This window comes from Camelus ferus, chromosome 32, assembly GCF_009834535.1.
Source record: "Camelus ferus isolate YT-003-E chromosome 32, BCGSAC_Cfer_1.0, whole genome shotgun sequence".
NCBI lineage: Eukaryota > Metazoa > Chordata > Mammalia > Artiodactyla > Camelidae > Camelus > Camelus ferus.
The window spans coordinates 8,494,501-8,510,684 of NC_045727.1; the positions used below are offsets into that span (position 1 = coordinate 8,494,501).

At 34.8% G+C, this 16,184-nt stretch overlaps 1 protein-coding gene across 1 annotated transcript in view; it reads left to right on the plus strand.

Moving 5' to 3' along the window:
• Nucleotides 1-16,184, plus strand: part of MED13L (mediator complex subunit 13L) — a 254,112-nt gene that overhangs the window by 125,489 nt on the left and 112,439 nt on the right. The window contains 2 exon segments of the mRNA XM_032471688.1: nt 2,936-3,020; nt 14,651-14,734. Coding sequence (XP_032327579.1) covers nt 2,936-3,020; nt 14,651-14,734 — 169 coding nt within the window.

Below are 16,184 nucleotides of genomic sequence, written 5' to 3' on the forward strand. Positions count from 1 at the left end.
TAGTCAGTGCAGTTATGAAAATAAATTGCTTCCCCTTGAGGAGTATAATTAATAGAATAATTTGTATATGTACTATTTGTAAAAGTAGATATAAAATTCATTTGATGTTGTTAGCTGTTGAGTATGACTACATTTAACGCTAATAAATACATTTTTTAATGTATTAGTTATGTGACCTTGGGCAAGTTTAAGAATTTTAAGCCTTAGTTTTCTTGTTTATAAAATGGAGATTAGAATAAACTGCCTGTATTGATCAGAGTTCTCAGTTGCAGACTGAAAAGAAGTTGATTAAGAGAATATCGAGTGTTCACTTGTAGGATCAGTGCCTCAAAACTGGTTTGGTGAGAAAACTGGTGCTGTTACCACCGAGCACTAGATCCTGCAGTACTTCTTGCTACTTCAACATCAGGAAACTTGATCTTGCGGCCTCTGTTTTTAGTGCTGACAGAAAGATCTCTCCATTTCACTGCTTTTTGTGTCACTAGATCCAGACTCAAAAGTGTGTTGCAGGAGCATCAGTAGAGTTTAGGTTATATATCCTTGTCCCTATTGCAGGAGAATCAGTATTTTCAGTTCCTGTTAGGGATGATTGACCATCTTTGTCCCCAACCAGAACTTATGAAATAGGCAATTCCCAGAGTTGGAAGAAGTCAGATACTGAGTGGCTAAAGTGAATATCACATGCTCTGCTCTGTCTCATAGTGTTGTGATGTAAAGCAGCCCCCCCCCCCATTTGTATATAGCACTTGATTGAAACTTGGTATATAGAATAAAGCCTCAGAAAATGAGAAAGATTGTTTTCTGGATAGAAAACTCATCTTGATTGTAAGCTATTTTACTCTTATTATTATTTTAAAATAAAAGACATTTAGTCTTCAATAGCTATTGTGCAAATGATTCAAAGTAATTTTCCCTCTCAGTGGTTTTCAAAGTCTCTATTTGCTTTTTGAGAGCATTCCTAATTTCTGGCCCGGGGCTTGAGATATAATACAGCCAAGAAGTATTGGCCAGTGAATGTTGGCAAAATATCTATTATTACATTCCAAAAATTCCATTCTGGATTTAACTTATTTAGACATTCATTGAAACATATATCACTCTTGGAATTTTGTATGAAAAATAATAAGAAATAAAGTATGATCTGACTGTTACTTTCCACAAGTTTAATTACTATATATAGACAGTAATTAAAAGAGTTAGCATGTTAATGCCTTAACCTTAAGTTTGTGGTTTAAATTGATAGTGATTATTATAGTGGTTAATCTTTGATCACAGTTGTTTGAGGCTTGTTATTGCCTGTTATTCTATTTTAAAGTGTGTTTGAAGATGCTAATTATAAAAGTTTTTTTAAAATGTACAGAAAATACATGTCACCAACTTGGAAGAAAATCTTGGAAAGAATAAGACACTTGTTTCACAAATGCTGCATCACCAGTACTCTTTATGGCACAAAAGACTATTATGTAGAAAAAATTGAAACTGGTGACTGAGTTGAAGAGTAATTCAGAAGAGTTGGACTTCGAAGGTTGATACAGTTTTAAGAACTTTAAACTTACATTAGGAAAGAAAAGCAAATGAATATGAGATGTTCCTTTTACTGAAATGTTAGCTTTCTTTCTCACTCAAGAAAAGCTCTACCCAAAAGATAAATGTATGTGAATAGAGATTCATGACTCCTTCTTTAGAGGATTGTAGAAAAATTTTGGATGTTTGTCTTGAATAGAGATAATCCATTGCTAGCAGGAATGTTTGTTCATTTCCTGTGCTTTATTTCTGTATCTCTAGCTATAAATAATATAAAATGTCTCTGACAGAGGTTAATTTGGAAAAATTTGCTAATTCATGATTGGCCACATAGACAGGAAGATTAAAAAAAAAACTACCTGACATCCTAAGAAAAAAATATTTATCCAGTTTTAGCATTTTAGAAAAGTCCTGTTGATAAAGCTCTTGAATGTTATTATACTTTTTTGAATTCTAATTGGAGAGTTTGGAGATGCATTTTGAGATGTCAGTTGGTGTGGTAAATGCATTAAAAATGCGTTGTGGATTTAACATGTATCTAAATTCTTTGTCATAATTTTCTCTTGTGAATGCTTTTGTCCAGACAATAGCTAAAAGGGAGAGGAAATTTTCTTTTGCAAATGTTTGCATCCTTTCGATTTTTTGCTATGTTGAAATGAACTATATAATTTCGAAGAAAATAAACTATTTTCTCTAGGGTGTTTTATACTTTTTACATATGAAAAGAACATTAGGAATGCAGAAGGCGTTGTTAATCTGTTAGATTCTCTTGTGTTTGAGTTACTTGTGGCTTAATGTTACAGCATATTTCAAAGGCAAATATGATACTTCCCAAAATGTCAAACATCAGTGGAACTATAAGTTCAGGAAATAAATTTGATGTTATATTAAGATTTAATTTTCTCACAATCTCCCTAAAATTATGTCCTTAAAATCCCGTTCAGATACTGTTTTTAAAACATTTAAATAAATTTGTGTAATGTCATTTTTGGGGTGTTTTTTCCTTTTGATTTTCTCTCTGAAATACCTATGATAACCTTTGTATTAATTTGTGTCATTTTGTTACTTTAAATAGAACTTTAACAAAATTATTCCTGGTGACACTTTTAGGTAGAAAGATTAATTTGAGAATTTTGAGTGATTTCAAACTTTGAAGAAGCAGCTTGAAAGACCTTATGAGAGGGGGATGCCTGTATTTCAATGACGTTAAAATTAAAACACATCATTCACTTCTGTATATAAATATTTATATCTTTGGGCAAGAATTTAATGTATTTTCTTTGTTTCAGTGTGAATTAATCTACTTAAATTAGCTCATTAACTTTGCTTTAGAAAAATGTTTTAAAAGCTTCTTTTATTTTTATTTGGATTTCCTGCTCACTGGTCCATTTTTGTTTTGTTTTGTTTTCAGTTGTGGAAGAAGGACTCTGGGAAAATGGCCTTTCCTATGAATGCCGGACGCTGCTCTTCAAAGCAATCCACAATCTGTTAGAAAGGTAAGAGAAGGAACAGCATCACAGTGGTTTTGAGACACACAAGAATAATGCTAGATACTCGGAGGGTTTCCTGTAATTCTCAAAACACTTTCACATACAACTTTATAAAAATAAAATTATGTAAATCTGATTTCTTTTTATATTGATTTAATTTCAAACTTAAGAGAATTTTCAGGACTAGCACAGAGAACTCCATATATCCCTTTACACAGATTCACTAACAGTTTTTCTTTTGTCCAGTTTGCTTTATAATTTGTGTAATTCCTCACTCTCTCACCCATCCTACCTTCTCCCCCCCAGCTTGTGTCATGTGTGTGCGCATGCATGCATGTGGTTAAGTTTATTCCCTGAACTGCTTGAGAGTAATTTGCACACTTGAGATTCTTCTCTTTTTATGACTGCAAAGTATTTCCTAAGGACAAGCACATCCTCTCATATAAGCCCAGTAAAATTATGAGAATTAGGAAATGGAACACTGATAAAATGCCATTATCCAGTCCGCAGTTTAACTCAGATGTTACCTGTCGTCGTTATGTTCTTTTTAGCTTAACCACTCCCCCACCCCACCCCCAAGATCAGTCTGTGATCATACATTATATTTAGTTCTCATGTCTCTAAATCTACAAGAGTTCCTTAACCTTTTTCTTTCTTGACATTGACATTTTGGATGAGTTCAGGCCATATGTTTTACATAATGCCCCTCAATTTGAGATCGTTCCATCATTATTGGATTCAAGTTTTGCTTTTTTAGTAGGAATATTATAGGTGTCCTTCTCAGTGTTAATTCTGTTTGTTAATTCTGTCTTTGTAATTAATAATTAATCTTCGGCCAGATCTGGTGACATTTGTAATTATCCACCTTGTTGTCAGATTTTGAATCACTTGTTTTATCCTCTGTTGGTAGTCTTTGTCTATATTAGTTATTGCAATCTTAATTTTCAAATATCACCATTCCTTCTATTTTTATTAGTTGGCATTCTTTTGTGAGAAAGAGCTTTTCATTTTCCCCCATGTGTCTGTATGTATGTATTTGTTTAACTTCCCTTACTCTTTCTTTATAAATTTGGGGAAAAGGGACTCCCGTTTTACCCAAGGAATTATAATTTATTGCTGTCATTTATTTTGATGCATAAGTTCTTCTAGCTTTGGCTGGGGGAAAGCACTTTCTGATGGCTCCTGTGGTTTTTTGACCTGTCCTCATCATGTTTGAGCACCTCTTCACTTCCTGGGATGACAATATGTCCCACGTTCTGGATGGTGCTTTAAGGGGAGAAATAGATGAGAAACAATGGATTATTTAAGAACTTCGATAGGAAAAACTTTTTTTACTTCTCTTCCTCAGTTTTTGTATAATCCTCTTGGGTGATCAAAAGGACACCTTTGAAAGGACATTGTAGTACCATTAAGTTATTTTTTTTATCTATTAAAATTATTTTATTTATTTTTTTGTGGGGGCAGTTAATTAGGTTTATTTATCTATTTTAATGGAGTACTAGGAATTGAACCCAGGACCTCGCGCTTGCTAAGCAGGCACTCGGCCGCTGAGCCATAACCCAACCCCAAGTTCTTATCCAAGCTGTTATTTAGGGTAGCATCACTACAGTATCACCGTTTAGGATTCTCAAGTTAGAGTTGATTAGTTGTCATAATTTAAGTCAGTCAAAAAGATTTTTCCCACCAAATTTCTTTTTCATTCTGAATTTTTGTTTCTAATTCTATGATTTGGAGCAAACTTAGAGGCTGTTGGCAAGGCAGTATAATTTAGAAGCATTGGTTTTAAGAGTTGAGTACTCTTAAATATTTCAAATATTTGGTAATTCTCTGTCTCTTTACAAAACAAAACAAAACAAAACAAAACAAAACAAGGTTACACAAAATTCCCTTCAGGAAAATGTGGATAATTTACTACTTCCATAATCCTATGCCAGAATAAAGCTCTTTAACCTTTAAACACAGTCCTTTTTACATAAATTTTTAATGTATATGGAACAAAGTACATATCTTTAAAAATTGTAACTAACTGTAATGTTTTTATATTATAATTTCTTCTTTTCAGAAAAAATATTGATGAATTTGTGATTGATTTTTTTTTTTTTTTGTATTTTGTATTTTAAGTGATATCATGTTTCTTTTTGGGGAGAAAATTAGAAAAGCAGGGAAACTAGGAGAAAAAAAGAAATGCAGATTATTTTGTGCTCATGCATTCATAATTTGTGATAGAAACTGTATTCTAGGTCTAGTTGAATTATTATTTCACAAGAAACTTAACTGTGTCATATTCAGTATTCATGCAATTACGCTTGAGGTAGTTCTAAAGAACTTTGGGTTAGACCTCAGTTTGATTTCAGGGTCTGTTACTTGGGCAGTTACCCTAACCGCACTGAGGTGTAGTTGATGCCCTTGAAGTAGAGGATACTATGCATTTTGAGTTTTTGTTAGATGATGTATATGATGCATGCCATGTAATACTTGACCTATTGTTAATATTCAGTAGTTATTAATTCCCTTTTCCCATTTATTGTTTTATATATTTTGATTTGAATTCTATAAGAATTTATTTTGAAACAAATAAAACAGTGTTTCTTTAGAAAAGAAGAATTAAGCTATTCGGCAACCTTCCTGCAATTAGAATGGGAGAGTTGAGATTCTTTTGAAAAATTGTAGTAATTCTTTTGTTCTTTAAAATAATGTCCTCTCTTCATCAAACTTTAAGTAATTGTGTTCTATGAACAAAAATTACCCTATTCATGAGGCATGGAAGCATTTTACATGGTTGTTTTGAGCAAAATATAAAGATACTTATTCATTGTCAACAGAAACTGGGTTTGGCTCATATGTGCTGGCCCCTTTGTTCTTCTCATTGTTTAGACAACTTACTGTAGCTTACCTGTTTACAACCTAAATTTATTGAAATACAGTTTACCGTCTTATCCTTGACACTCTTCTGTTATGTCTTTCCATTTCTATTTAGATAAGATTGACTTGGTTTCCCAGTTTGGATGTTTTGAATTTCTAGCATGAAAGCCAAAATTGAGGTTATTGAAATACATCATCAAGGAATATATCACTTGAAGGTGTCAGTGCTTCCTAAACCATTTTTCCCCTTTCGTTAGCATATGAACAAAGCCTGTACAATTGATTTATTATTTCTGCTTTTAATTTTTTTGAGCATACAAATTTGTTTCGTTAAAAAGGTATTCCATTAACTGTTCTGAGACACTCTCACTTGCAGCTCAGCAGTAGTCATATGAATTGATCTTCTTTACAAAAGGTGGTGGTTGCTAGTGTGTGCAGAATGATGGGTCACTGCAGAGGTTTATTAATATTTCATTTACTCATTTCTGCAGTACTTTTTTAGTATCTGCATACAGTATGTTGTATACATCTGGCTAGTGTTATCTGACCGTTAAAGGAAAAGTAAACCAAAACACCTCTCTGCTGCCTACCTCAGTATTTTCAAGGTGTCAGACAGAAGCTGACATTATCTGGCTTTAATTTTATGTATCTTTATGGGGGCACACATTTCTAGACGTCCGTTTCTTCCCTACTTGCAGAGACGAGATATTTTGGGTCTTGACTGCCAATTATATAATTATATGATGTGGAAAAATGACTTAAGTTTGCTGAGCCCCTGTTCATTACCTCTAAAATGGTGAAGGATTGTCTTTCTCAGCTTAGTACCTTTCTCATTGTGAAGGCTCAGTAAATGGCTAACACCTGTTAATATTAGCTAACAGAAGTATTGATGTTACTATTTCCAGGGTTGGGCACAACAGTAAAAGTCAGTTAGTCTGTTTACCCAGCTAATTCTGGAATCCCATTCTGTAATATCCTTTTTAATGTGGTGATCCATCCTTTCCTTGACTACTTCTGATTCTGTGAGCACAGCTTCCTTATCTTAATTCTGTTCACTGGGGGTCATATATAATTTATCTAATTCTACTTCCATGTGGTAGCCTGTTTATTATGTTGGTCTCCTGAGTTATTTATTTTTCCTTGTTTGTGTTTCTTATCATATATTATTGACTCCTCTCCCCCTCCCTCCAAACTTCCAGAAATCCCTCTAGTCAGTCCAATTCTCTTCATTTTGATCAACACTGGCCTACTTAAGACATTGTAAGTATTTCATGAAGTATTGCAGTGGCCTCTTTAATCAATCAGGTTAGGCTCAGTTATGCTGCAGTAACAAAAGACCGGAAAGATCTTACTTATGGCAGTTGAGGTGTATTTCTTGGTCGTGCTGCCTGTCCATTGTGAGTCATTTACTACAACATTACTCTAGCCACTTCCCTCCAGGCAGGAATTATGCTGTGGGGGACCCCCTGCCAAAGACTTGTTGGGCTCCTGGTAGAGAGCAAAGAGCAGTGGCAAAATGTGTAATAGCCCGTTGAAGCCTCTGTTCAGAAGTGGTGTATTTCATTAACCAAGACATTTACCACCAAGCTTTTAAAGTCAAATGGCCAGGAAAGTAGTATTCATCAGTGGGAGGTATGGAAGTCACATGGCCAAGCTTGATGTCAGGGTAGGATAGCACATATTTGGGAAAAAGATATAATCTACCATACCTCTTAATTGAGGTCTTCTTTCTTCTAATAATCTACCCTTCAAACTGGTGCTGGTTATATTACTCAAACAGGTATGTTTCTATAATACAACTATAGTATATTAATACATGTCTTTAAAAGCTTTGAGCCCTATTGACTTCTTTTGATATTCTTCACTTGTGATTTCTGAGTCTGAATTTCAGTATCTGAAAGTGTGTGGGCCTTCTAAGTTTTATGGTTTTAGGCTCATACTATCATGCTTATCTTTCCTCTCTTTTGAGAAAGTAATGTGCTTCCTATTAATGATTATCTGTTTTTGGCAAAATGCTCAGAATAATAAAATACCATTAATTTGGTTTTTTACTTTTAATAGAATCTGCTAATTTGACATGACTCTTCTCTCCTCCCACCCTGCTATCCTTTTGCCCCCTCCTTTTAAAAAATAATGCACTAGTTCAGATTGATCTTTGTCAGTCTTCGTAATTTAGTAGGATTCTGTATGTACTTACAATGAGCTTCTCGAAGGTTACATTTCATATTTTAAGTTTAGGTTGTCTCATCTTCTTCACTAACAGAAAAGTACCTTAGCTGTGAATGGATTTTGGAAAACAGAAACCTGCAATCCTTTTTCAGTAGTGTCTTCATTTGGCACTTTTTAATACTGCAGATTTAGTGACTATTATGTTATTATTTGTATAGTGTTCATGATACACCTTATCTTCTCACCTATCTCTATCTAAATGAAGCAAAAGTGGGTTGAAAAGCTTTTTTAAAAATCCAGGAAACGTGTGTAGTGCATATCACCTAGGGATTCATTGTTGCCTCAGTGATTTGCACCACAAATGGGACTTGTGAAAATCTTGCTTTTGTAGCTTTGTAGAAACACTTAAAATGTCTGGCGTATTGCTGTCAAATCGGCATTATGTATGGTACTATACCTTAACTTTAACTTTAACTTTCTTAAGTTTTTAGAATTAAACACAGCTTATTTTGATGGGAGGATTTTTCCCCCCTCTAAAATGCAGGTCATTGCTTTTTGCACAATGGAAGATTACATGGGTCTTTTGAAGCTGTTATGCTCTGTCCTGTCCATGCTTACTTAGGGAGACTTTAATCTGTGGGTATTTGACAGTTATAAAACATAATGGCTCTTCAGAGTAGTCCACTGGTGCTGCTTTCCTAATGGATTGTCAGCATATTCACCCCATGGTAGTTTATAGCACAGCTGTAAAATTGCCTTTGGCCTGGAGCTTCTTGGTTTGCCAAGAGTTGGTGTTTAGAGTGAAGATACTCATTTGGAAAAGTAGAGTAAAAATAACATGGAGAAAATTGGAATTATAATTGTGATAACAGTAACATTATATTTGTAAATTACTAGCTTTCAGTGCCCTGTGGTCTTGTGATCCACTGGAGATGATTATCAAAGGGCAAATGAACAATGTCCTTAGATGTGGTGGTTCAAGGATTTCAAAATTATAAATCTATTCACTAGAGCATAGTGTTTGTACAGCCTTAGTTGAAGAAATGATGATATACCATTGCAACATGAGGGTCCCTGGGTAAATAATGTGATAAGAGGAGCAGGAAATGAATAGTTAGTAAATTCCCATTTTATTGAATTGCAACAGTGTGTACTTTTCCAAAGGAAGTAGAAAAATGAGCGTTTAGATCTAAGGGGCTTATGCCTTAAAGGAAGAGATGCTACAAATGTTATTGACAAGTGAATGAGAGCATGTATCTAATTGTAAATGTCTAGAGAAACATGTACACACTAAGAGTAATCACTTTAATGTTTTTAGGACTAGGAAAGGATTAAAACTTTACTTTTTTATTTTAAATATTTGTTTGTTTGTTTGTTGTTTGTTTATTGTTAGAGGATGATTAGACACAAAATGTTTGAAATTAGAGGAGCTATGTGGTTCTTTGAAATTGCATTAAAATGGATGTTTCAGGTGAGGCTAGTCCTACAAAAGAGCTTAGCCTTACAGAAATTTTGGAAAGGGTGAAAATAATAGGAATTAGTTGGCCAGAGGTGACAGCATCTACTATAGGACACAGTAGGAACCCAAAGTAATGAAGGTAGAAGGGATCAGTTGAAAAAGGCTTCTTCAGCCTTAAATTATATGGGTTTCTTTTATTTGTCTGGGAATTAGGAGCACTGCAGTTTCTAGGGAGGAGACTTGTTTGCATACCTGTTTGGTGTATGTTAGGGTTGGTGAAGTCTTAACGTGTGATGCAGGTGAGGGTGTTCTGGTATGAAGTTATATAAAATGCAGTCTAAGCATCTCTGTAGTTAGATGATAACACTAACTTGCAGTTTAGTTGACGGTGTGGTAGAGAAACACTATCCTTGGACCTTTTCATCTAGAAAACTGTCATACCTCTATTGTTTGAGGGGCACAGAAGGAGCCAGAGCTGGTGGTGGCTCCCTTCTAAACCTCCCAATGGTTCCATCTGAGACACGGTGTGCTGGCTGAGGCTGTGGCTGCTCCTGTGGCTCTTGTAATCTTACATCAAGTCTGCTCCTGGCTTTGAGATTAGAGAGTAAGGTTTACCAACTTCAGAGTCAAATTGTTCTTGTACTTAATTATTTAGAGCCATTTGGCATGACACAGAAATGTTATGTATACACACACATACACATACATACAGCCTAATTTCTTTTTTATATTTCAGCAGCTATTTCTTTTCTTCTTGAAACAGTGATTTTTGGATAGCAGTAGAGGGCTTGGAATTATTTCTAAAGAGAAATAGTTTACAAAAACTTTGCTTTAAGAACATTTTATAAATCTGAGTGTATATGTGTGTGTGTGTGTGTATATATATATATATTTAACACTATGATGTTGATTTGAAGCAGTTTTTGGCAGATGAAGTATGTCTGCTAGGTTTATATATTTGCCAATAAAATAAAGGTTGATAGAGTATAAAAGGGGGAAATTATATTTCTGATGTTCTGTAGATTTTATACCTTAACATTATCTCTCTTAAAAAGAGTTGCTTCATTCAATTCTTCAAGTATAATTAAAATAAATGGGCAGCTGCTGGGCTTCCTAAACATTATTTAGCACTTATATGATTTCCCACATGTTGAGTATCTACTATGGTTTTAGTCTAGAGTATGTGGTGATGGACTATAAAGAAATGAAATACAATCTTTCAGACATTGATTTTCTCACTAGTAGGAACATATACACACAAGAAAATTCAAATAACAATATGAGGCTGCTCATATTAGTGGTTACAAACAAGAAGAGTAACAGTATTTTATTGTGAATAGTAAAACACTCGGTGCATAGCATTTATTTCTCAGATATTTATTGAGCACCTGCTAGTGCAGAGCAGAACATAAAGCATATTGCATAATAGGCACTTAAATATTTGTTGAATATTGCCAGTAAATAAGATAGATAACTGTATCTGCCCCCAAATTGCCCATTGTTTCTTGGGAGAAAAGAGTCACAGAAATGAATCATTACCACTCAGTGGTGAAAGTGCTGATCTGTAGATTAGAGTGCTGTGCAGGCTGATATGGGACAGGAAAGATGAACAGAATTACATCAGAGGAGGAAGGGCTAGAGTGGGATGAGGAAGGGATTCCAGGCCAAAGCAGGGTCAGTAGCAATTAATGGGAGTATTTAGTACGGAAGTTCTTACTCTAGGATCTGCTTCAGGGAGTTCACTAAACCTGTGGATTTATACGCAGTACTTTGCTTTTCCGTGCCTTTTTAGGAGAGTTTATAATAACTTTCATTAAATTTCTTTCTTTTTCTTTCCTTTCCTTTTCCATAAAGTCATGACCCCCAAAGATTGAGAACCAAGGACTTATTAATATCTCAGTATATTGTCTGCTACTGAGTCAAGTCAACACAGTCCCAGTTTTCATTCAGGTGGTGGAATTGTCTTTCTTAGCAAAGACACACCCTGTCTTCTCTCATTTTCTCTCGTAACTTAAAGTACAAAACACCAGATGGAAATGCTTTCTGTACTGCTCATTAGTCTTGGAGGAGCTACGTGTATCTGTATCTCTGTCTGTGTGTGTGTGAGGGAGGAAGGGACAAGTTTGTTTTTGGACCAGCCATAGTTGAGATGGAGGAGTGTAAAAATCGGTAGTGATAATTGCTGTGTTCTTTTTACTTGTTTCTTGAGTAAAAAGAAACTTTGCCCTCATACTTAGCCATCCTTGAGCCATCTAACTCAGCAATTATATAATTCTCTATTGAGCTGGGGGTCAGGGTAGAGAACGGGAGCACAGTATTCAGCATCTTCACTAATTTGCTCCCAACCTCCTCTGAGGTACTTGGTGACTCCAACTTTCTGCCTCATCACTGCTAACGGCATGACTTGTGACGGCTCCCTTATGCAGAGTTAGGTCAGTTGCAAATCCAAAGCTTTGTGAAAGCAGTACTTCATCCAATGCAGTTATGTGTTCTCATGGTTTCTTTTCGTGTGAGAGAAATCACTGATCACATAGAAAGTGATTAGCAGTTGAAAATCGCATAAGTCATTTATGACTCTCATTTGGAACCAGATGGTTTTGGATTGAAGGATCAGTAGTTTCTATGGCTGTTTTGTGTATTAGTGATAATAACCTTTTGTAGACATTGCCTGACAAAGAAATATGATCTGTAGTGAGAACTCCAGGAGATATGTTAGCACGGAGAGTTAGATTCTCAGCGTTTTCATTAGCTTTTTGCCTTTTGCCTTTGTCCTTGAGTGATCTTCACTGTGTGCTGCTCCACCCCAGTCCGTCGTTTGTTCTGGAATGAAATCAGTAAATAGAATTTGTGGCTTTTACATCATAGAAGGGCGAGGGTTTTGAAAGAAAATTTATATATTATCCTCTTTAATGAGACATTTTATCTGTTTTTTCTTTCATATTATACTATCTAACCGTTGGATTTTTTTCTATCCTTAAACTGTAAATTCATGTTTTCTGTTACTGAATAAATGATTCTTTTTAATTCTGACCTTCAAGACTTATATGAGAGAATGAATATGTTATTTAAAAGTGGTATTTATTAAGTGAGGATGTGTGTCAGTAGAAGACAGTGTTTAGTATTTGATGTGATTCTGTATTTATTACATGCTCTGTTGCTTTCATTCTAAGCATTATTGATTTTAAGATTCACCTTCAATTTAATAACAGCTTTTGGAAAATAAAGAAACATTAAATAGACCCATCAATTACAAGATACATATGGACTTTAAAAATGAGTAAGGAATTGAGAAAATGAGACAGCATCAGAATCAGTACTCGGTAATAGTTAAATGTCCTGACTCTGTGATGAGATATACCTGGGCTTGATCCCAGCTCTGCTGCTGATTAGCTGTGTGACCTTGTCTAGGTGACATTCTCACTGTACCCCAGCTTCTTCGTATATAAAAATTGACATTGTACATCTGTCTTATATAATTGTTACAATAATTAAGTGATATACTGCGCCTGGTAATCAGATGTGGTGGTATAGAAGTGGTTCTGGTAATAGTTGTTGGTAGTATTATTGGAGGAAGGAAACAGATTATAAAAGCTACAGTTTTTCAGAGGAAGTATCTATAGGCAGTCTAGCTAAAAAAATACAATACAATTAAGTCTTCTAACTAGGGAATAATCTGTGGAGTTTTTACTTTTCAGTTTTGCTTCTTGAGCACTTCCACCTTACTGGATATTCCATATTTTCTATTGTAACTTTAATGGAGTCACATAGTCTTTAACCCTATAAAGCAAATTAACGTATAATTTCAGGAAAACAGATGGGGTTTGAAAATGATTTTTTACATTGTGAACAAGGAAAATTGTTGCAGAAATTCATTTGCAAAATAAAAGAAGTTGAAGCCAGTGACTTTTTGATGCAACAGTGCTCCAGATTAGCTCTGCCCACAGGGAGTGACATTGTGGTCAGCCGAACTGTTGCCATTTACTAACCCATCTAATCTGTAATGAGTTGATTGAAGGCTTGAATTGTTTCCATCCTCCTTGATAGAGTGGTAATTACACAGGCAAAAGCCACGTGCAGAATTGCCTGAATATTCAATACAGAATTGCTATATAGCTCTTTTGCTGGTAGGTAGAACCTCGTATAGAAAAATTACATCCACCTTTCTGACAGGCTTTCTTGCAGAACATGCATCATCTCGTTGAATAGTGTTAGAGATTTCTGTTGTATTTGATCAATTTTGAAATGCATGTTTTCTCCCACATTTTTATATTTTTAAAATCAGGGATACTCCTTGCAAATGATGGCATCTCACAATTGACCAGATGGCAGTTATGATATAGTTGTCATCTGCCTATATATGAGTGAACTTGGTCATAGCTATATGTATTGTTGTCACGTCAGTTGAATTGTGTGCATTTTTGGTATTATACAAGTTGAGTTCAGTTGCCATTAACGTGTCTTCAGAAAGAGTACCCTGTGATTTGACACTGAAAAACAGTGTACACAGAACTGTATGGTAACAGAAGTGGGGCACAGTTTAGACAGAAGGAAAGCAAATATCCATTACTGAAGAAATGACTGCAGTTCCTCGTTTTCTTGTAAAGCCATAGTCAAGTGCTTTACCGTATCTGCAAAAGGAAAATACCTAAGTAGAAGAGGCTCTGCTATGCTTCTGCTACTGAAATCCCTGCTAAAGAATTGACTGTCACACACCAAGCAAAATGATCCCACATTAAAAGTTCCAAGAAGGGCATCAGTGGCTTGGAAGAATATCCCTGAGGTGCTTATAAGAAGTGCTGCCTACATACCAGCATTCTCGATGACACAATAATTAAAGTAATACAGAATTGTGATTGGATTTGAAGTAATTCAGAAGTGTAAGATACTTCAGGAATGCATCAACTGATTAATTTTGCTTTTTTTTTTTTTTTTACATGTACAAGAATAATACATAATAAAAATCTATACACAAAGTCAGAAAGTTCCTTCAATTAGTATAGTGTAAACATTTTAAGTGATAGGAAAACATTTTTGCAGTTTAACTGGTGGTGTTTTTCTCTTCAGTGATGGATCTCATCTGTGATTATTGATTTGGTGACTTACTAATTTGTTATTGAAACTATAATTTTTGATGTAATTATTGTAGGTGCCTAATGGATAAGAACTTCGTTAGGATTGGGAAATGGTTTGTCCGACCTTATGAAAAAGATGAAAAGCCGGTCAACAAAAGGTGAGTCTTTGGAACACTTTTGGTTTTTGGTTTCTTTTGCTTGATCACAACAATCTTTAGGAAAGAGGTGGATGGAGGAAGCAGCTTATTTATTTATTTTCCAATCACATTAGTAGTTTAGATGTATGAATTAGATTCCTAGAACATACTTTATTAAAACACTCTATTATTAAATTTTTGTGAAATATTAAATTTTGGACTAGAAAAATGATTATCAGTAACCAGTGTCTAAGTCTCTTATAACCACACTATTTGGAATTGAATGACTCTGTTGTGTTGTTCTCATTATCCTTCTTTATCTTTCTTCCTTAAAGTGTTATGTGGCATAACTTTAAAAAAAAAAGTCATGTGGGGCGGGGGTGTAGCTCAAGTGGTAGAGCACATGCTTAGCATGCACGAGACTCTGGGTTCAATCCCTGGCATCTCCTCCAAAAATAAATAAGTAAACTTAATTACCTCCCCCTGCCAAAAACAAAACAAAACAAAACAAAACAAAAAACCCCAAACCAAATAAACTGTCAAGTGAATTCAAATGGTGACAATTTTTATAGAATTGATTGACGCCCCTTAAAAATCAGTCAACATATCCATGAGAGTTGTCAAACTAGGACTGGGAATACTTTTTTAAAACAATCCTAAACTTTTAATCATTATTATATGCCTGGCTTTAAAGGCAGTCCTTGATACTAAACAAATGTGGAGTTTTAGATCAATCAAGCCAGAATCAAAAAACAAAGCCCTCAGAATCTAATATTTATCTCACTTTCCTTTGAACACAGTGTGGACTTAATTGGAAGTTGATGCCTATTTCATTTCTCTAGGTCAAGGGTACACAATCTTGATTGTATTTTACTGTCCATGAACTTGCCCAAAGTTTAGGGTCCCAGCTCCTGGCTGCCGACAGGAGCTCTCGAAGCCTTATACGGTTTAGGTAGTCTTAAGGTTAGATCTTTTGGGTAGTTGGCCAGAATTTTACCTGGCAACTCCTGCCTTTTTTGGAACCCTTACTTTCTTAACTTTCTTGTTCATACAAGAGATTTAATTAGCAGCCCTCTCTCCTACCTGTATGTCTTAAAGCTTTGATGAAATGGTTGTGGTATCTCCTCAGTAACCAAACCTAATTTATGAAAATCAGGATTTCTTTTTTCAAATTACATAAATTTGGGACTGGCTTTTTTTTTGGTGGGGGCAGGGATCAAGTCACCATGAACTTTCTTGGAATATTTTCTCCCTTTTTAGTATGTTTAAAAGTCTTAAAGGATTTATTAAAAATTTTATTTAAATAGACAGTAGGTATTATGTGCATCAGAGTTTGCCTGAAAAAGATAATAATGCTTTTAGGAAAAGGTACCAGTGTGTATGGGTGTGATTCTTTTTACAGGTGCTTTGATTGATGGAGACAATTTTTTTTCTTTTATTTATATTGATTTGGTCTAACTAATAACATGTT